This window comes from Dendrobates tinctorius, unplaced genomic scaffold (assembly GCF_039654945.1).
Source record: "Dendrobates tinctorius isolate UK_male_01 unplaced genomic scaffold, ASM3965494v1 ptg000162l, whole genome shotgun sequence".
Lineage (NCBI taxonomy): Eukaryota > Metazoa > Chordata > Amphibia > Anura > Dendrobatidae > Dendrobates > Dendrobates tinctorius.
This window is the reverse complement of record NW_027361829.1, coordinates 34,088,839-34,111,682: the sequence shown is the minus strand read 5'-3', so window position 1 is coordinate 34,111,682 and position 22,844 is coordinate 34,088,839. Positions and strand designations below refer to the sequence as shown.

At 42.5% G+C, this 22,844-nt stretch overlaps 1 protein-coding gene across 4 annotated transcripts in view; it reads right to left on the bottom strand.

The window, feature by feature from the left end:
- BBS9 (Bardet-Biedl syndrome 9) overlaps positions 1–22,844 on the bottom strand; it is a 649,391-nt gene that overhangs the window by 379,269 nt on the left and 247,278 nt on the right. For all 4 annotated transcript variants that reach the window (XM_073549956.1, XM_073549955.1, XM_073549957.1 and 1 more), the window contains exon 11: positions 10,357–10,538. In XM_073549956.1, the coding sequence (XP_073406057.1) occupies positions 10,357–10,538 (182 nt within the window). The remainder of the gene's footprint in view (positions 1–10,356; positions 10,539–22,844) is intronic.

The following is a 22,844-nucleotide window of genomic DNA, read 5'->3' as shown; positions in this document are numbered from 1 at the left end:
TGGCACCGGGTACAACAGACAGGTAGTTGCCTCTGTTAACAACTACATGCCTGCTAGTGCTAAGGCACATTTTTATCTTTTTTGAAGTCCCTGATATCTCCTATAAAGTGGTCAAATCACCTTGTCAGCCAAAGGGGAGTAAACTTATAAAATAAGAGTAGTCCAAGCAATGACACTTGTCAAACCTACAGCAGGTATAGGAATGTTAAAGACTCTGAAATCAACTCACAGAGAAGCTACAGTAGCATAAACGGCAATAAAAGTTAACAGTGGCTATGATAGAAAGGTGTCTGGGCAAACAGTGTAAAGGTTAGCAAAACATCCTGCAAATATGGCACCGCAGCCACAAACTAGGTATAGTACCCATGTTGACCCCTGTTAGTCACCAAGAAAGCCTCCATGGGGCCATGGAAGGTGCCCTGGACTGAGGATTTAGGTTTTCTTTAACATAATATAGACAAATGGTGTATTTGTGTCACTTGCCTGGGTAGGAGATGCACTAGAGGAAAAAAGTGGTCCAGAATAATCAGTGTGAAGCTCTTGGCACTGTTTTGCCAAGAAACATTGGGTTCCTGGATTTAAACAGAATCTGCCAAGTCACATTGCACTTCTAAACTGGCCCCAATCACGTAGAGGTCATGTAATGTGCAGCTCTAACATATGTCTGTAAAGCTAAACACCCCCATATACAAGTAAAAAAAAAACACTTAATCAGGGGGGGTATGGTCTGGTCTGAAATGCGCGGCGGGGTTCGGCAACACATTCCTTACACAGGGTATCACTCTCCTGATATGTTCCTCTCTCTAATGGTTTATATAAGCATTCATGCTTTGCAGCACATATGTTTCAATAAATGTGATCTTTATGACTCTGTATCCTATATGGACAGAGTAGATATTTAATGGCAGCCCTGTAATTGACAGTTATACACCTTTGATACCATCTTTATGGATTGGCAATTGTAAACTCTGTGTCCGTATTTGACCACAGTTGTTGCCAATTAAAATACCCTACTCTCTACACACACATATACCTCCGAACACACACATTCATTTTATGCGACTAATACATTTTCATTGTTCATCTGAGTATCTATGAGTAATGTACATGGACACAAAGGTAGAAAACAAGAACAATGTCTCTAAATCTTCTGTTGGTGTATTAGATAGCTGGCAAAAACCAACATGAAAAGTAATGTAAACACAGCTCTTAGGGTAAAACAGGAAAACAAAAAAAAAAAACCAAAATGTTGTAACACAGTCCATACATTTGCAGGGAGCTGCCCGCTCTGGAGCAAAACAGGTTCAGTCTTTCCTCCTCAGGACACAAACCACTGAAGATGAGAGGATCCTACTGATCAACTATTGCCTCTGGAAGCTAGCTACTTAAGTCCCAGACCACACCCAGGGGTGGAGATAAGGTGGACAACCACATAAAACCCAGCCCTTTAAAGAAATTAGCTATTAACCCCTCTCAGCACTTAATGCGCTAGAGGAAAAATCTCTGGGTCTTACATCACTGGCGAAATAAAGCGCCATGAAACATATCCCCCCTCCAGCATTTTACCAGTCACTTTGTCACAGGATTTTCATATATACAGTGGGAGGAATAAATATTTGATCTCTTGCTGATTTTGTAAGTTTGCCCACTGACAAAGGCATGAACAGTCTATTATTTTAAGGGTAGGTTCATTTTAACATTGAAAGACAGAATATCAAAAAGAAAATCCAGAAAATCACATTGTATAAATTATATAAATTTATTTGCATCTTGCATTAAGAGTTTCTCTGCTAAGGGCACAGGACTATTTCACCGCATCAATGGATGGAGTCATGTACTGTAAAATTCTGAGTGACAACCTCCTTCCCTCCGCCAGGACATTAAAAATGGGTTGTGGCTGGGTCTTCCAGCAAGACAATGATCCAAAACATACAGCCAAGGCAACAAACAAGTGGCCAAAAAAGAAGCACAGTAAGGTCATGCAGTGGCCTAGCCCGTCCCCAGACCTTAACCCCTTTCTGACATCAGACGTTCTATCCCGTCCATGGGACCCGGGCCCCTATGCCCATGGACGGGATAGTACGTCTAGCGCGATCAGCGGCTCCCACGTGGTGAGCGCCGCTGATCGCGGCCGGGTGTCAGCTGATTATCACAGCTGACACCCGGCACAATGTGTCAGGGGCGGTCACGGACCGCCCCCGACACGTTAACCCCTTGCACACCGCGATCAAATATGATCGCGGTGTAACGGGGGTTAAAGGGAAGCATCGGCAGGGAGGGGGCTCCCTCCGTGCTTCCCTGAGCCCCCCACAGCAGCGCAATGTGCAGCGCTGCTGCGGGGGTCTCTTTCCCTACAGGCCCCCGAATCCAAGATGGCGACGGGGGCCTTCGGGGGCCTGCAGGGAGCTGGCTTCCTCAGTGCCTGCAAAGCGCAGGCATGAGGAAGTCTGCAGTAGTGCCTGTGACAGATCGCTGATCTGTCACAGTGATCTGTGATGTGACAGATCAGCGATGTCCCACCTGGGACTATGTAATAAAGTTAAAAAAAAAAATAAAAATAGTGTTAAAATAATTTTTAAAAAATCGCCAAATAAATTAGAAAAAAAAAAAATATTCCCCCAATAAATCTATTTTTTGGAAATAAAAAAAAAAAACAATAAAAGTACACATATTAGGTATCGCCGTGTCCGTAACGACCCCCCCTATAAAACTGTCCCATTAGTTAACCCCTTTAGCGAACCCCTTAAAAAATAAAAATAAAAAACTAAGCAAAAAATAGTGATTTATTATCATACCGCCACACAAAAAGTGTAATAACGCGCGATCAAAAAGACGCATATAAATATGCATGATACCGCTGAAAGCGTCATCTTGTCCCGCAAAAAGCCAAACAGCTTCATCAGTGAAAAAATAAAAAAGTTATAGCTCGCAGAATAAAGCGATGCAAAAATAATTATTTTTTATATAAAATAGTTTTCATTGCATAAAACCACCAAAACATAAAAAAATGACCTAAATGAGGTATCACTGTAACCGTACTGACCCGAAGAAAAAAACTGCCTTATCAATTTTACCGCACGCGGAACGGTGTAAACGCACCCCCCCAAAAGAAATTCATGAAACGCTGGTTTTTGTTCATTCTGCGTCCCAAAAATCGGAATAAAAAGCGATCAAAAATTGTCACGTTCCCGAAAGTGGTACCAATAAAAACGTCAACTCGTCCCGCAAAAAATAAGACCTCACATGATTCGGTGGGTCAAAATATGGAAAAATTATAGCTCTCAATATGTGGTGATGCAAAAACTATTTTTACAATAAAAAGCGTCTTTTAGCGTGCGACAGCCGCCAAACATAAAAACCACCATAAATAGTAAATCAAACCCCCCCGTTATCACCCCCTTAGTTAGGGAAAAATAATAAAATTAAAAGAAAATGTATTTATTTCCATTTTCCCATTAGGGTTAGGGCTAGGGCTAGGGTTAGGGCTAGGGCTAGGGCTAGGGTTAGGGTTAGGGTTAGGGCTAGGGTTAGGGCTAGGGCTGAGATTAGGGTTAGGGGTGTGTTGGCGTTAGGGTTGGAGTTAGAATTGGGGGGTTTCCACTGTTTGGGCACATCAGGGGCTCTCCAAATGCAACATGGCGTCTGATCTCAATTCCAGTCAATTCTGAGTTGAAAAAGTCAAATGGTGCTCCTTCCCTTCCAAGCTCTGCCATGCGCCCACATGTGTTTTACCCCCACATATAGGGTATCAGCCTACTCAGGACAAATTGCAAAACAATTTTTGGAGTCCAATTTCTCCTGTTACCCTTAGGAAAATAAAAAATTGGGGGCAAAAATATCATTTTTGTGGAAAAAAATGATTTTTTTATTTTCACGTCCGAGTGTTATAAACGTCTGTGAAGCACTTGGGGGTTCAAAGTGCTCACCACACATCTAGATAAGTTTCGTGGGGGGTCTAGTGTCCAAAATGGGGTCACTTGTGGGGAGTTTCAATAGTTTAGGTACATCAGGGGCTCTCCAAACGCACATGACACCCGCAGACCATTCCATCAAAGTCTGCATTCCAAAACATCACTACTTCCCTTCCGAGCCCCGACGTGTGCCCATACAATAGTTTTCTCCCACATATGGGGTATCAGTGTACTCAGGACAAATTGGACAACAACTTTTGGGGTTCAATTTCTCCTGTTACCCTTGGGAAAATAAAAAAATTGGGGACTAATTGATCATGTTTGTGGAAAAAATACGATTTTTTTATTTTCATGCCCGGGCATTATAAACTTCTGTGAAGCCCTTGGGGGTTCAAAGTGCTCACCACACATCTAGATAAGTTCCTTAGGGGGTCTAGTTTCCAAAATGGGGTCATTTGTGGGGGATTTCCACTGTTTAGGTACATTAGGGGCTCTCCAAAGGCAACATGACACCCGCAGACCATTCCATCAAAGTCTGCATTCCAAAACGTCACTACTTCCCTTCCGAGCCCCGACGTGTGCCCATACAGTAGTTTTCTCCCACATATGGGGTATCAGCATACTCAGGACAAATTGGACAACAACTTTTGGGGTCCAATTTCTCCTGGTACCTTTGGGAAAATAAAAAAAATGGTGACTAAAAGATCATGTTTGTGGAAAAAATACGAATTTTTTATTTTCACGCCCCGGCGTTATCAACTTCTGTGAAGCACTGGGTGGTTCAAAGTGCTCACCACACATCTAGATAAGTTCCTTGGGGGGTCTAGTTTACAAAATGGTGTCATTTGTGGGGGGTTTCCACTGTTTTGGTACATCAGGGGTTTTCCAATCGCAACATGGTGTCCGATCTCAATTCCAGCCAAAAACGTCAAATGGCGCTGCTTCCCTTCCGAGCTCTGCCATGCGCCCAAATAGTGGTTTACCCCCACATGTGGGGTATCAGCGTACTCAGGACAAATTGCACAATAACTTTTAGGGTCTTTTTACCCTTTGGAAAATAAGAATTGAGTGTGAAAAGATCATTTTTGTGGAAAAAATATGATTTTTTAATTGTACGGCTGTATGTTATAAACTTCTGTGAAGCCCTTGGGGGTTTGAAGTTCTCACCACACATCTAGATAAGTTCCTTCGGGGGTCTAGTTTCCATAATGGTGTCATTTGTGGGGGTTTCCACTGTTTTGGTACATCAGGGGTTTTCCAATCGCAACATGGTGTCCGATCTCAATTCCAGCCCAAAACGTCAAATGGCGCTGCTTCCCTTCCGAGCTCTGCCATGCGCCCAAATAGTGGTTTACCCCCACATGTCGGGTATCAGCGTACTCAGGACAAATTGCACAATAACGTTTAGGGTCCTGTTACCCTTGGGAAAATAAAAATTGGGGTGAAAAGATCATTTTTGTGGAAAAAATATGATTTTTTAATTGTACCGCTGTACGTTATAAACTTCTGTGAAGCCCTTGTGGGTTCAAAGTTCTCACCACATATCTAGATAAGTTCCTTGGGGGGTCTAGTTTCCAAAATGGGGTCACTTGTAGGGGGTTTCCACTGTTTAGGTACATCAGGGACTCTCCAAACGTCACATGGCGTCCGATCTGAATTCCAGCCAATTTTGCATTGAAAAAGTCAAACGGCGCTCCTTCCATTCTGAGCTCTGCCATGCGCCGAAACAGTCATTCCCCCCCACATATCAGGTATCAGCGTACTCAGGACAAATTGCACAATAACTTTTGCAGTCCAGTTTCTCCTGTTACCCTTGGTAAAATAAAAAAAATTGAACCTGAAGTATTTTATTTGTGAAAAAGTTAGATGTTCATTTTTTTTTCTTAAATATTCAAAAAAATTCCTGTGACGCACCTAAAGGGTTAATAAACTTCTTCAATGTGGTTTTGAGAACCTTGAGGGGTGCAGTTTTTAGAATGGTGTCACTTTTGGGTATTTTCTATCATATAGACCCCTCAAAGTGGCTTCAAATGTGATGTGGTCCGTAAAAATATAATGGTGTTGCAAAAATGAGAAATCGCTGGTCAATTTTTAACCCTTATAACTTCCTAACAAAAAAAAATTTTGGTTTCAAAATTGTACTGATGTAAAGTAAACATGTGGGAAATGTTAGTTATCAAGTTTTTTGTGTGCCGTATCTCTGTGATTTAAGGGCATAAAAATTAAAAGTTGGAAAATTGCGAAATTTTCAAAATTTTCGCCAAATTTCTGTTTTTTTCACAAATAAACGCAAGTTATTTGAATGAAATTTTACCACTATCATGAAGTACAATATGTCACGAGAAAACAATGTCAGAATCACCGGGATCCATGGAAGCGTTCCAGAGTTATGACCTCATAAAGGGACAGTGGTCAGAATTGTAAAAATTGGCCCGGTCATGAACGTGCAAACCACCCTTGGGGGTGAAGGGGTTAATCCCCTAGAAAAATTATGGATGAAGTTGAAGCTCTGAGTTGCCAAGCGACAGCCTCAAAATCTTAATGATTTAGAGATGATCTGCAAAGAGGAGTGGATCAAAATTCCTCCTGACATGTGCGCAAACCTCATCATCAACTACAAAAAGAATCCTGTGCTTGCCAACAAGGATTTTGCCACCAAGTATAAAGTCTTGTTTGCCAGAGGGATCAAATACTTATTTCTCACTGCAAAATGCAAATAAATTTATAATAATTTATACAATGTGATTCTCTGGATTTTATTTTTGATATTCTATCTCTCAATGTTAAAATTAACCTACCCTTAAAATTATAGACTGTTCATGACTTTGCAAGTGGGCACACTTACAAAATCAGTGTGAGGCTGGGTGGACTCCAGGGGTGAACCCTAAGGACAGCTACGACGAACCTCCCTCGGGCGAGCTGGCTAGGTGTACCATCCCCTATACAGGGAGCGTTTGGGGCAGGCCCAGGGGAGACTATCGCAGCGGAAGCTGATACCTGGGGACAGCTGGAGAGGAACACAGACAAGTGACGGACTGGAAGGCGGGAAGGAGAAGCCGGCGACCAACGGGGAGACTGCTGCAGGACCGGGAGGAGGTTGACGACACGGGTGAAGGCAGACACGGATTGGGATGGACAGACACTGGGAAAGACACTGGTGCAGGCAGGAACAGGCTGGGAAGGACGGACTCTGGAAAGGAATACAAGGAGGTCACAAGGAGAGGCATGACAACGCGATAGGTACGGAACAGAGCGCTGGGCAGGGGGAATGCAGGAGAGCGTGGACCCGAAATTAATCATGAAACACAAGTTATAATCAGGCACCGAGCAGGGGGCGAGGCTACCTGATATAGGGCGTGCTTGCAGGACTTCTGGATCAGGGTCCTCCAGGATCACGGAGGCCAAGGGATAGGGCAGTTCAGTCTGGAGGATGTGTGCCGTAGTCTATGGTACGAGGCGCGCATGCGCACCCGACAGGGGACAGAGACCGGCCGCAGGACCGGAAGTGGAGGAGCTGGGTGACGCGCGCCTACTGTGGGAGCGTGCAGGGAGAGGTGAGTGCGCTGGTGAGCTGTGGACAGCACAGGCACGAGAGAGGAGGCAGAGGCAGCAGGAGCAGTGGCTGCAGTAACAGCGGAGGCAGCGGCTGCAGCGACGGTAGGTGTGACAGTATGCCCATCCTTACGCCGCCTCTTCTTAAGACCGGGAAGGAACCTTGCTAAAATTCGAGGAGCCTGGATGTTCTCCTGGGGTTCCCAAGATCTTTCCTCGGGACCAAAACCCTTCCAATCAATTAGGAAGAGGGTCTTACCTCTAGATTTTTTCATAGAGAGAATGTCTTTAACTTCAAAGACATCCTGTGCGGAAACAGGTGGAGGCGAGCGACCAGTAGAAGCGAGGAACTGATTAAGTACGACAGGAGTCAAGAGGGAAACGTGGAAGGAATTGGGAATTTGTAGCGAGGCGGGGAGCTTTAACTTGTAGGCAACATCATTGATACGAGCTAAGACCTCAAAAGGTCCGATGTACCGGGGACATAGTTTATATGAGGGGAGCTTAAGGCGGACAAATTTCGAGGACAGCCATACTTTATCCCCAGGATGATACAATGGGGGATCTAGGCGTTTCTTATCGGCATGTCTCTTGATCCTGTCTCGTGCTCGTTCAAGTGCATTTTGGTCTCCTGCCAGACCCTGGAGAACTCCTCGGTCAGAAGATCGGCCGCCGGCACACACCGAGACAGGGGGTACCGGCAGAGGTACACCAGGATGTTGCCAATAGACAATAAAGAAGGGTGACTTGGAAGAGGATTCGCTGGTGTGGTTGTTGTAGGCGAATTTGGCCCAAGGGAGCAAGCTGGACCAATCGTTCTGGTGGGCGTTGGAGAAATGTCGGAGATAAGTTACAAGGATCTGATTAGTACGTTCTGCTTGACCGTTAGTTTGGGGATGATAGGCAGAGGAAAAGTCTAACGTCACTGCCATCATTTTGCATAGGGCTCTCCAAAACCGCGAGGTGAACTGAACCCCTCTGTCCGAAACAATGTGCTTGGTGAAACCGTGAATCCGAAAAACATGGGAGATGAAAATTCTCGCCAACTCGGGGGCAGAAGGTAAACCAGGCAGAGAGATGAAGTGGGCCATCTTGGAAAATCGATCCACGACCACAAGGATGACTGTGTGGCCCGAAGACCAAGCTCCCTGCATCGCGCGCTGGTAACTAATGTACACATCGGGTATCTAAGGGACGCACGTCCCTTGGATACCCGATGTGTACATTAGTTACCAGCAGATCGCTGTTCTCCCACCTGTCACACGCAGCGATGCGTGGTGGCCAGCGGGAGACCAGCGACCAAAAAAAGTCCTGGTCTTTCCTGCAGATTGTTTGCTTGTCAGTTCATCCTCAGGAATCAATGTTTATATTCAGTGACAGTAAGCAGAGGAAGACGAGCAGGCCAGACAGTAGATTACAAAGGTAGAGGTAAATCAATCATTCAAGCAATCCCCTTTATATCTCAAGGTCTCAATCCATTGTTCTTCCAGCCTAGTTGGGCAAAGCATACTGCGCAAGCACGAACGGCCTTATCAATGCGCAGGCGCAAATAAACAACGCTATCTGTATATATATATATATATATATATATATATATATATAATATCGCTACTGCTTATGTGCCTGTATTTTTTCCTGTGTCTATGACCCGGAAGTCGGGACATGTGACAGGGAAAAATACCAGCAGTGAAAAATACCAGCACATGCGCAGTAGCGATTATATGCTTTGCCCACAGTTGGGCAAAGCATACTGCGCAAGCACGAACGGCCTTATCAATGCGCAGGCGCGAATAAACAACGCCATCTGTTATATTCAAAGAAGAAATTATGTCCAGCAAGCCAAAGTAGGAGGAGAATGAGCCACGCTCATCGGATCGGACCGCGACGATTTCCATAAATCTGACGAGTGATAAAAAAGGTATCTATCTATCAAAGGTGCGGGGACTGGGGGGATAAAAAGTACGACTACAATACTTAGGTAACACACAATTGAATGATATCATTATATGATATCTCAAAAAAGGGGTGACAGATTCCCTTTAATAAAGTGCCCCTTTCCCAAATGTTAATTGCAATCAGACAGCTCTGAAGCAAAGCTGACAGAACTGTGAGTAGAGCTGCAGCTGTAAATTTGTTTGTAATGAGATAAAGATCAGTTCTGTTGAGAATTGTCTCTTCAGAGAGCAAGAGGACTAGAACTCTAGCGCCACCTATTGGAAGTAGCAATCTTAATAGTCAATGTCAATCCTTTAACGAGCCTTGTCACATGATAAGTCATAATAAGTCATGATAAGTCATGGGACAAGGCTCATTAAAGGGTCGACATTGACTATTAGGATTGCTACTTCCAATAGGTGGCACTAGTGTTCTAGTCTTCTTGCTCTCTGAAGAGACAATTTGTATATTTCGCAGAGGAGCATTGAGACTTTAAGTCTCCTCATTTCGGCATGCTTAGCATGTCACTCTCTGCATGGAGAAACAATACTTCTTGGATCCCATTCTGCTGAGAATGATTTTAACATGTCTCACACTGGAAATGCCCCCTTTCATTTAAAATAAGCTCCGGGGGCAGATTCTCAGGGAGATCAATGTCCGGCTGATACACCTTAACAGCTCAGCTATATATAAGACATCAGATCACAGATTTTAAGGTATCATTGTATCTAACTTCCTATGACCTACATGCCCATATAGACGGCTTAGGAGGGTTGATCCTAATGACAGATTCTCTTTAAGTGCATTCAGCCAAAAGGTAGGGCAGTCACCTATGGGAAGCAGTCGATATCTTTCCAGGGCATTGCAAAACCAATACAAATAATCTAACTAGTTGATAAGGTAAAGTTTTGCATTCACTTTTGAGACCTTGTGTTTCGAATGCCGTAAATTTGCTGACCTTGTGTTTTTGTAGCTTCTTTGATAATTCTCTGAAGTTCTTTCATTTCAGTATCCAGCTCTTCATAATTTATGTCCCTGGATTCCACTTTAGGGGCTTGAAAAAGATACGGATCTGTTCCGAAATAGGAGCATTGCAAGTGGCCACTGTCACTTAGGGTGACTATGATTCCTTTCATGTCCCTGTTGGAAAAAAATAAAGAACTTACTGTGCAGTAGAATCATGCAAGATGTATATTTATACCATTACACATCATATTGAGGTCCGGAAAATCAGATTGATAAAGAGAATCTTCCAGCAGGTTTATTCTACCCCACCATAAAGCAATGATTCCAGGAATGTGTCATTTATGGGGCTGCTTACTCTAGTTTTCATAAAATCTGCTACAGATCTAGCAGCTCACTGAATGCTGAGAGATGTATAACCCCGCCCACATCACTGATTGGCATGCTTCTGTGTACACTGTACATAGACAGAATGCTACTAATCAGCGGTGGGGCCAGGGTCACAGAGCTTATGAATTTGTAGGAATACTTGGCAGCAGGCTTATTAGTTCTCTAATGATAATCTGCTGCTGATAAAACAGTGATTTTCTTGCAAGCAGCCCAGTAAGTGAAACATCACTGGAATCAGGGTATCTGTCCACACATTGTGATGCTCTCAGAATACATAGCAAAAATTTTGTGACAATATCTAATTAAGAATACATTTAGTGATGCAAAGAAAGGCAACGCTATTGTTATGAATTACTCGAGGGGTGCTATGGATTGTTGAAGCTGAGATAAAGCACCTATTTCCCATAGGAAAAGGCAGAAGAATCTCTATTCTGTGATTCCACAGAAAACTGTATGATAAAAAGCAACTGTGCCATCTAATGAAAGAATGATGGAGTAGGCTCTCTATCTGTACAGCAATCTGCACTCAGTAATGCGACCATGGCGGGGAAAGGGAGGTGATGCATTTCTATGGAAGCCAAGGGCCTGACCATGGGTCCCCCAGCTTGAAAGAAGCAGATGCCATAGGGCTCATACTCACTTGCGGGAGACTTGCATGATTCTCGTGCGAGTCTCTCGCATGGAAACCCAGCACTTCCGCCGGCACTGGGACCAGAGCGTGCGGCTGCATAGAGATACATGTAGCCGCACGCTCCGGTCCGAGTGCCGGCGGCTGTGCCAGGTTGACTTTCTTCACCTGGTGGGGTTCGGGTTTTCCTTGCAATTAAAAGGGCACAGATCTGTAAAAATAAATAAAAAACTAAATTCTATGAAAGGCTAACATTCTCATATGTAAAGTAAATATAAGAATGCCGCCTCCAAAAAAGAAAATAAAAAGACCTTGCTTCATTAAAAACATAAAAAATAGATATGACACAACATGTATAAAACAAACCGCTGAAAAAAAACTAGCACATTATTTAAACAGTATCGCATGAGGCAGGAAAGAACTAAAGCTAATGCTTTCCACATTCACCTAACGCCGGGATCACACATGCGAGGAATACGGCCGAGTCTCGCATGTTAATACCCGGCACTGCCGTCGGCACTCAGGAGCGGCGCGTGCGGCTCCATGGATTGCTATGAGGCCGCATGCGCCGATCCGAGTATCGGTGGCAGTGCCGGGTATTAACATGCGAGACTCGGCCGTATTCCTCGCATGTGTGATCTCAGCCTAAGATGAAGTACAGAACTAAACATTATATAATAAATTATTTGTACCCCACATATAGCTATTTTATCAGTTATACCTTTTTAATTATACCAATATTAAGTTATACTCAATGATTGCAGTAATTAAGGCTCCTCTTGCTCCCTTTTTCTTATTTGTTGGTGCCGCCGAGCTTTTTTAGGATTATATTTCTATCCTTCTCATCTTTAGATACTAGCAAGAATAAATCCCTAATAGTCTATCTCCGGTTACAATAACACAGACCCAATGAAAACGCCTGAATAAAACTAGCCAAAACACTTAGACGCTTTGTGGATTGATCTGTAAGGGAATTGCTTTAGATGTTGGAATTGTATTGCTTTTTAAAAGTACAAACCATTCCTGGAGGATTCCATGAAATGAATACACGGTGTACCCGAGCTAATGAGCACCGCAGTGCAGCCACACTTCTCATTAAATGTAATTAACTAAAAATATAGTTCCATTCAGAATAATGGAAAAACATGGCTTTCCAAGTCTCTATCTTGTCTTATATAGCTTAATTTACAGTGAGCCTGAAATGTAGTACTGAGTTTCTGCAAAAGCGATTACGACTTTTGGCACACAGGCCGTGCAATGTCACCTGCAAATCCAATTACCCTCACAAAAGATTTTTACAACGGATCATTCAGTTGTCTAACGCAATACAATCCCTTAGTGTGACACGTTTATAGCTTGCGGAAATCCATTTGTCATATGACAATTTATACAGAAATATATTTATATATAATTGTTATAAATACAATTATAGACATAGACGTAGTTTGGCATAACCAATTCTAATGAAGAACACTATATGTTATGAGTATTTTATATAGGTGAACACTTTAGGACAGAGGTCCCCAACCTTTCTGACCTTGAGAGCTACAATAAGCTCTGAGCGAGGCTTGCGAGCCACATCCAGCTCTCGCCACTTTCACAGTAGTGACCCCCTGAGCCCCCATTACCGGTATGACGACAGCCAAAGCTTGCCCATAGAAATCAGATTGAGGCAGTATAACAAGATCCAGGGGTCCCTACCTTACCCCCTTTTCAATCTGCACTACTATGAGGGGCTACTCACAAAAGTCACCATCCGGAGACCTAGTCTTCATAGCTGATTGCTAGTCCTGGTGCTAATGCACCAAGCTGGTAGACAGCCGCGAGCCACACATCATGGGCCCGTGAGCCACAAGAGACTCCCGAGCCACAGGTTGGCTTCCTCTGCTTTAGGACATACAGGCTCATGCCAGTTTCCGACTGCTGTGATATTGTCAGTTTGGGTCCTTACATTTTCACATAGCGGAAAAGCTGCGGATCGCTTATCTGGATTTCCACAATGGCAGCAAAGTAGATTCCATTCGAACAGTTCTCATCAAAGCAATGCAAGAAAATATTTGCTGGTAAATAGACATGGAGTTTGGATTTTAAATCTGCAACATGTAAATTCTTAGATCGGTTCCGGATTTTCCCCACTTAATTCAAAGAGGAAAAGAAAACAACAAGTTCTAAACGACAGTAGATTTTGTTGCTCATTAATTGCAACACCACTTACTCCCCCTGGTGGCTCTATTACTTGGCCCCCTACTGGTCTCTGTGCGATCCAACCTCTGTCGCTGATGTCTCATTCTATGTGACCGCTGCAGGTAAACCACAAGATGCAGCAGTCTGGTGGGATAAGGCATCACTGGCAGATACCAGGTTGTATACAGTATATATCATTCAGAATGAATGAGTACAACCCCTTTAAAAAGTTTTAATCTCGCTCAACACAAAACAACCAAAATTTTGAAAAGACTGAGTTTCAGATAACAAGTTTTAACCCATAACATAAAAGTGAGGTTAATAATCTAATTTTCATTCCAAAATCTTCAGTTTTTCTCAAATTAGTGAATGAAAAAAGGACTATACCTCACATCAAAAACAACTACATCTAGTATTTTGTATGAAATCCATGGTTTTTAAGGAAATCACTAAGGCCTGTTTCACACATCAGTTTTTTGTGTCAGTTGTAATCCGCCAAAATGTCAGAAAACGGATCCGCCTGTGTACGGACATCAAAGTGTGCCACTGGACCGTTTTTTTGACGGATCCGGTGAAGGAAGAAATTTAAAGGAATGAGAGAGAGAATTTTTCAGCCGCCAGAACAGAGTTTAGGGTTAAATTTGCGGCCGAGGCAAGTCCTCCGGGCATGCGCAATGTCAAATGTGGATCCGGCCACCAGAAAAAACGTTGCATTGTCCGTTCAGGAATGTCGGCGGAAGCCAAAATTTTGGCGGATCCGCAAAAAACAGATCCAACGGATGGCCATCTGTCAAGATCCGCCGGTATTGCAACTCAATGGGAAAAAAACGGATCCGCCAAGCAAAATGGCGGATCTTTTTTTTTTGCAAAACGGCGGATTTTGACTGATGGTAACATACGGATGTGTGAAACAGGCCTAAGTCCTCTAGGCATGCAATAACCATGTTGGTGACATACTGTAACATTCAACTTTTTCTATTCTTTTATGAGCATGGATGCTGGCTTGAGAGTGATGCTCAACTTGTCTCGTCAGAATTCCCCTTAGGGGTTCAGTTGGGTTTCGATCAGGAGACACTTGGCCACTGAATCAATTTCACACTCATTGTTCTTCAGAAATGAAACAGTGACCTTACCGTACATGTGAGTTCTGGGTCATTGTCATGTTGGAAAAGTGCAAGTCTACAGAAGGCATGGATAGATGATAGTGCTGTCTTTCAATATAGAGCAATACATCTGTGAATTTATGAGATATATGATACCAACAATGAACTGTAGCTTCCTGACACCAGCAGCAGTCATGCAGTCCCACATAAGGACACAGTCACCACCATGTTTCACTGTAGGCCCATGCAATTTTCTTTGCATTACTCACGTTTGTGTCGCCATTTAGTTTTATCACTCCAGAGTGTAGAGACCCAATAAAGACAAAGACATTGTGTTATTGCATCAACACAAACAAAATCATAATGGAGCTGATGTAGTTTATGGATCAGTCCTTCAATCCCAAAAGATTAAATGAGTAAAATTGCAAAAAACACTACACTACAACACTGGGTAAAAATGAAAGAGAGAGTTTTAGTACATCTCATGGCATGCGCCGAATGTGCAGCCAAGGACTCTGTTCACATTATCTGTATTAGGTAGTGAGCGCTTTCCCACTTGAACTCAATGTTATAGCATAGTAGGATTTTTTCATATATTTCAGCATTGGCCCTGGCAAATTGTAGGCAGGCTTTCTTGTGCATGGACTTTAGGAGAGGCTTCCTTTGTGGACGACACTCATTGCTTTGCAGTGTGTTCTGTTGTGAGTTCATTTTTCCCTTCACCAGTGAGGTCTGATGAACTCCCTCTCCTGGCGAAGGAAGGTAGTGAGGCTGATTACCAAACAGCTGAGCAGGTAGATGATGACTGGGTCACAGGAACTGATGACTGGATATAAGGCAGTCGACGCCCTGCTGCCTTGCTGGTGATTTTCCTGCTGGATTCTTGGAGACCAGTCTGATTTCTGCTTCTCAAAGCTAAGTTTTGCTCTGCCTTTTGTACACTTTAGTTCTGGTTTTGTTTGTCTTGTTTTTTGGAGTTCAGCCATCCCCGGCCGGGGGTGAGCTGAATTCCATTTTTGTCTCTGATCTGTTGATCTCTGGCTCTGTCTTCAGAATATACCTGAGTGCTGATATAGTCTTTTTGAAGCCTAGCGACTTCAGGGCCTGTTTTTCCTATCAGTCTGTTGGTTCATTTTTGGATAGGGTTTTTGCGGATTGCAGACAGCAGCTTTTCTATCCTGTCCTATTTAGTTAGCTTGGGCCCCATCATTTGCTCAACCTATCTTTCTATCTGTGTTAGTGTTTTTCATCTTGCTTCACAGTCATTATATGTTGGGGGCTGTCTATTGCTTTGGGGTCTGTTCTGGAGCAGTTTAGATTTCCCCTTTCTGTCTTTAGGCTAATATAGTTCTCCGGCTGTGATCGAGGGGTCTAGGGCACCGTAGGAACCCCCCACGGCTACTGCTAGTTGTTGTGGATAGGTTCAGGGGTCTGCAATCCGATAGCTTCCAACTTATCTTGTTTTCTGGACTTAGCTATTATTTTTGCTTTTTCCTCCTTCGGTGACTCATTCATAACAGTGTTCCTAATTGTATTATGAGAAACACTCATCCCAGTTTGACTTTCTATGTCCTTAGCTAATTGCAATGAACTTGCATATCAATTTTCTTCAACCCTTCTCATCAGAAAACACCTGTTTGGATGTTATCTTCCATGGTCGGCATGGACGTCTCTTGCGGTGGTTGCAGTTGCATCTATTTTTAAATATTTGTATCACTTTTGCTACAGTATTTTGACTGATAAGCAAAGCTTTGCAGATCTTCTTGTAGATTTCACAATTGTTGTGTCAAGAAATTTATTTTTTAGCAGATGACATTTCTCTTCCATGTGGTTCCATTGATGAGAGCATGAAATAGGAAGAGGTTTTCTTTGCTAAATAATGCCCTTTTATAGTCAACTGCTGAAAAACCTGTTAAATGAATAATTAAACTTATCTGTTGTTAAATTCTTGTTAAGTAGAACTTTGTAGTCTAAACTTTAGTTTTGTACCTAAAACTTTAATTGGGGTGTAGTAATTTATTCAACATAGTATTAAACTAATTTGTTAGGAAAATTTCTTTTTTTGGGAGTGCAAAATGACAAATCTTGTGTGCAATCAATAGCCGACATTTGTGGGAGTATTTTGTAGCTTAATATCCCAAAGAAAATGTTGATTCCGAAAGGAAACTAAAGGCTTTCTGACAATTTGGTAGGAATGTGCTCATTTATACTGAGGTGTGTGTGTACTTTTATTTTTAATCTATTTTTTTAATTTACACACACTACTATTTTTCACAGACAGGTTTGATAGCAAAATTAACACAATTTAACAGGGGAGACGGTATCCTGTGTGCCAAGAAGTGAAGGGAAACAGAACAGAAAATGAGACTTTTGATTGATTGATAAGTAGACATATTATGCACCTTAAAAATACTACTCACACATCAGGCAAGGACAGGAGCATTGGGGCCTGACCGATGTATACCAAGTGCATCAGTCTCCTTCTTCCGCTCTCCACACACCTATTGCATTATATGACAAGCTATCAATAAAAGAGTAGAGGGTGGTGATGGGTGGGAAGTAATGAAGAAGACTGATGCTTTTGCCCCACCTCTGTCTACGCCCACTGCACTTCCAACCTCAATAGCGGGACTCTTGAGCGCCGTAGTAGCACTTTAAGGCCAAACAGACAGCCATCATCTCTTCGCATACAATAGAAGTATATGACAAATGCAGGAAAGTTTGGATCTATTTTACAGTTAGATGCCCTATGCATACAAGACACTTCATTCTTACCTGTGCAGTGCAGCAAAGTGTTTTCAGTGACAATTACTTTTTAAAAAAATACTTTTTCAATGGCATCAATTGCCATCAGTACAAGAAAGTAATGCTCTATATACGGATTAGTGTGTAGCCAAGAAATGGCACAAAAGCTTTTAAAGAGCTATCTGATGACAATACACTTATCCTTGTAGGTGTTAGCAGTTCATATTGCACAGGTTAGAGGTTGGCTCAGGTTCTTTTTGTACTGTTATTCAAGCATGAGAGAATCCCAGAGAGTTGCGTTACAGATTATCACTAGTGGCTTGCCTTCTCAAAGGTTAGAAGGTTCACTTGCTGTGAAAGAAGAGAAAGTGGAAATGTAGCTTGTAACACAAAAACGCTGAATAGCGATAAGAACTCTCACCTCACATGCAGAATAGTAATAAAATGATCTAAAGCACATCCTTTAATTTGCTTACCCAGAACTAATTTATAAGGACTAGAATACTGCTAATAGCAGATTTAGTATATACTGGCATAGAGCGCAGCACAATATACTGGAGCATGGGATTTGTTATGATAAAGGAAGCAGTTAAAGAGAATCTGACAGCTGATACATTCTGCCCGATCCACAGGCAGCATATATCAGACATTGGCTGTATGATTTCAGCAAGGTAGGTTTGACTTCGAAATGCTGCAGCGTTACAGAGAGGAACATACTTTAATCGCTGCCAGGGACCGAGCCACATAGGCGAGAAGTCGAAAAGGCCGGTCCCTGGAGGGTCCTCTACTCCCGTTCCCCTTGAGTGACAGAGGTCTCCCTGCATGCATCTACAGGAACAGACCTGTGAGTCAGACAGCAGATAGAGACAAGTTGCCGGGGTCCTGCTTTACCAACTAGTCTCCCATTCGACATGGTACGCAAGCTTTTGTATCTTTAAGGCTAGTTTCACACTAGCATTCATGGGCGCAGAGCCGCCGCTAAGCCCCGCCCCTGGCCACGCCCCTCCAGTCAGTTCCTCCTCTGATCGCATGACGCTGCATGCGATCAGTGTACCCTATATTTAGTGTTGGGTACGCTGACCGTGCGCTCTCGCTGGTATGATTTTGCTGGCTGTGTTGCATTTTTGTGCACTGGGCGCAGCGCCAGCAAAATCATACCAGCGCACGACTAGTGCACGGTCAGCGTACCCAACGTTAAATATAGAGTACACTGATCACATTCAGCGTCATGCGATCGGAGGAGGAACTGACCGGAGGGGGCGCGGCCCTGCGCCCGAGAATGCTAGTGTGAAACTAGCCTTATCTCTGAAACCCCACAGCGTGCTGCACATAGCCAAGGGCATCATGTATCAGCTGTTAGGTTCCCTGTAATGGTGAGTAGTCTGAGACTGACTGCTCATTCTGCACAACACCGCTTTGCCCAGAACTGATGTTTAATGGCATACTTGTATGTCACTGCACATTCCTGTGTGTCAGGATAGCAGAGTTATTCAGGCAATGTAAGCCATACTGTGTGTGGGGGACATGGTGCTAGTGCAGGGGCAGACCCCAGTAGATTTTCTCATCCATGAGAATCTGGCCAATTATGCAAATGTGAGCATAATGCGATCCGATTCTCCCGGGTTAGGAGAAGATGGAGAAAAGAAATGTTTCCATCTTATCCATTGTGTCAGTGCGCAAATATCGGACTGTACTCAGATGTCATCAGTGCGATGTTTTCCACAGACGTATTGACTGGTATGGCCGAGTGTGATCTAAATATACGATCAAACTCGGATATACAGCTATTTTTTCCACAGAGAGACTTTATCTGATAAAAAATTCAGACATGTGAACAGCCCCATATACTAACATTGGTCCGATGCTATGTTTTGTCGGATTGCACTCGGCCTGATAATACAGCTGTCTGCAAAAGCCCTTACTATTATTGCAGAAGAAATTGAAGCTAGCAAAGTGTGGCCACTAATGTGCTAGCCATATATTCAAATGTATGCACCACAGCAGATGGCAGGACATTTTTAAGTATCGCACATGTTTTTTTTGGTATATTCTAAATAAAAAAAAAAATTAAAAAAAAAGATACTTTCCAGTTTTGTTTTTTTTTGGAATACAGAAGGATTTGAAAGCACTACATCTGGAGGTTAAAAGGATAGAAAAAGACAGAGACTATCCCATTGTAGGATAGTCAGGACATTAAAAGATAAGTTTATGCTAATCTGAAAAGTTTTTCTAGAAGGTACAGCCAAATATCCAATCCCAGGCTTATAGTGGTCCAGGATCCAACAGATACAATTTGACAGAAAGAAAAATGGATTAATGCCAGCGCTCCTCAGGAAATGATGATGAAGACGTTTTACTTCAATTTCCAAAGGTTTGTTTTGTGTAATTCAGCTAAGCCATTGGGACTGTACCGATCGCTTCCTCAGACTTAAAAATGACCTTGCACCAAATTTATCATGTTTAACTGGACACAGGGTTGCAGCGTGGAATAAGGGTATGTGCACATGATCAGTTACTTCCAGCAGAAAAATCTAAGTAAATACTATGTGTTGGTTGGAAAAATGTTGCATAAAATAAGAAAAATATTCAGAATTGAGAGTCCTCAGTGGTTGATACCTTTTAATGGCTAACTGAAAAGATGGTAACACATTGCAAGCTTTCGAGACTACTCAGGTCTCTTCTTCAGGCTAGACTAATACAAAATCTGAAGAGTCACATATTTATGCACAGTACAACACAGAAAAAATGCAATGGATAAGACAAGTGACGTGAAGCAGAACTATCAGTATGGGAGAGGGAGAAACATAAATATTGGACCAGTACATAGATAAGGAGTCCGGATGTTTTATGGTCCTCTGATTGGGGTCTCCTAACGTGTTGTGATGCCCCACCAGGTCTTGAAAGCAAATTCTTTAATTGATGTAAAAAGACATAAATCCATGCGACACATTCATTCCAGCACTGAGCGTGTCAAAGGTCGTCATAAATTTATACTCCCAAACACGTCTCTCTCTCTGAGATGTAAAGTTACCTTTCAATACCAGTAATTTCATATCCATGTTGCTGTGATCAGGGATACAAAAATGTTTTGCCACAGGTAGATCCATTCTTTTTTCTCTTATTGTGTGACGATGAGCATTCATCCTTGTTCTCAGTTTTTGCCCGGTCTCCCCCACATACAAACCCCCAGTTGGACATTTAGTACAAATAATTAAGTACACCACATTAGATGTAATGCAGCTGAAAGTACCTGGGATCTTGTAGTCCTGATGTGAGTTGGGGATCTTTATCTTGTCCGTGGTCATTATAAATGGACAGGTTTTACATTTTTTCTGGTTGCAAGGAAAGGTTCCTGCAGCTGTTCGAGAGGACAGGGAGCTTCTGACAATGATGCTTCTTAAATTTGGGGGCTACCTAAAACACAGCAGTGGGGGGTCTGGAAAAATGGATTGTAATCGGGCATCTTTTTGTAGTAAAGGTTGTAATTTCCGTGCAGCTCCCCTTAGCACTTCCAGATTTGGGTTGTAGGTGACTACTAGAGGCACCCGGTTATTTTCTTCTTTAGCTTTGTAATGTAGCAGGTGATTCCTTGACATTCTGGTGGCTCTTGTAATTTGGTTTTCAATTGTTCTTGGATGGTAGCCCTGATTCAAAAAGGTCTTTTTGAGGCGACCAAGGTGTTTGTCTCTATCCATGGGGTTGGAACATATACGATTGTATCTGATGGCTTGGCTATAGATAATAGAGTTCTTTATGTGTTTTGGATGGAAACTGTCCCATTTAAGGTATGTTGAACGGTTGATTGGCTTTTGATACAAGGATGTCTCTATTTCATTGTTTTTTAGCTTAATGATGGTGTCCAAAAAGTTAATCTCAGTGCTGGAGTAGTTGAGTGTTAAATTGATGGTGGCATGAAATTGATTAAACTGTTCGTGGAACGTCTTTAGCTGTTGCTCAGATTCCGTCTAGATGATTAAAATATCATCAATTAAGTGGTAGTAGGCCAGGGGCCTGATGGGGCATGAGGACAAAAAGTCCCTTTCAAGCTTGGCCATGAAAATATTTGCATACTGTGGAGCCATTTTACTTCCCATAGCTGTGCCAGTCTCTTCACAATAAGAGAAAAAAGAATGGATCTACCTGTGGCAAAACATTTTTGTATCCCTGATCACAGCAACATGGATATGACTATTACTGGTATTGAAAGGTAACTTTACATCTCAGAGAGAGAGACGTGTTTGGGAGTATAAATTTATGACGACCTTTGACACTCTCAGTGCTGGAATGAATGTGTCGCATGGATTTATGTCTTTTTACATCAATTAAGGAATTTGCTTTCAAGACCTGGTGGGGGCATCACAACACATTAGGAGACCCCAATCAGAGGACTATAAAACATTCGGACTCATTATCTATGTACTGGTCCAATATTTATGTTTCTCCCTCTCCCATACTGATAGTTCTGCTTCACGTCACTTGTCTTATCCATTGCATTTTTTCTGTGTTGTACTGTGCATAAATATGTGACTCTTCAGATTTTGTATTAGTCTAGCCTGAAGAAGAGACCTGAGTAGTCTCGAAAGCTTGCAATGTGTTACCATCTTTTCAGTTAGCCATTAAAAGGTATCAACCACTGAGGACTCTCAATTCTGAATATTTTTCTATCTACTGGCTAACACGGTACAAAGATATACATCTTTCCCGCATAAAATAAGCACATTTTAAGGCTATGTGCCCACGTTAGCATTTTTAAACAATCAGGAAATTGATCTCCTTCCCAGAAAACGCGCGTTTTAGTTCCGCGCGTTTCTTGCACGTTTTTTGCACAAAAGACGTGCGTTTTTTCCGCGCGTTTTCTGGGAACAAAGTGCTAAAAACGCTAAGCAATGCGGAAATTAATGAGCATGCTGCGTTTTTAGCCGCTAAGCGATTCCTGAGAGTTTAAAAATGCATGCATTGTCACAAAAAGCCAAAATCGCATGCAAATTAATGTGAAGCTTCTTTTAAGCGTTTCTGCAGCGTCTGATCCGGCTCAAATGCTGCGGAAACGCTGAAAAAAAAAATGCAACGTGGGCACACAGCTTTACTGTGTTTTTTGCAAGCATTTATGATGGTAATTTTCCCCAAATAATTAGAACAGATGAAAAACACTGCAAAAACGCTAACAGAATTGACATGCTGCAGACATGAAACTGCTTCAAATCCGTAAGGAAAAAATAAGTAATGTGTGCACGAAACTTCAGGAATCTCTTTCACTTTGCTGGGACTAGGCAATCCTTTGATTTTTTTAGACAAAACTGCACACAAAAAATGCAACATAAATGCAGCCAAGTTGTAGGGTATGTGCACATACCCTACAACTTTTTTTGTGTGTCTCTTTTGCAGAGAAATTAGCAATAAAAGTATTTGGCACATAATGGGTCCACTTAGTTT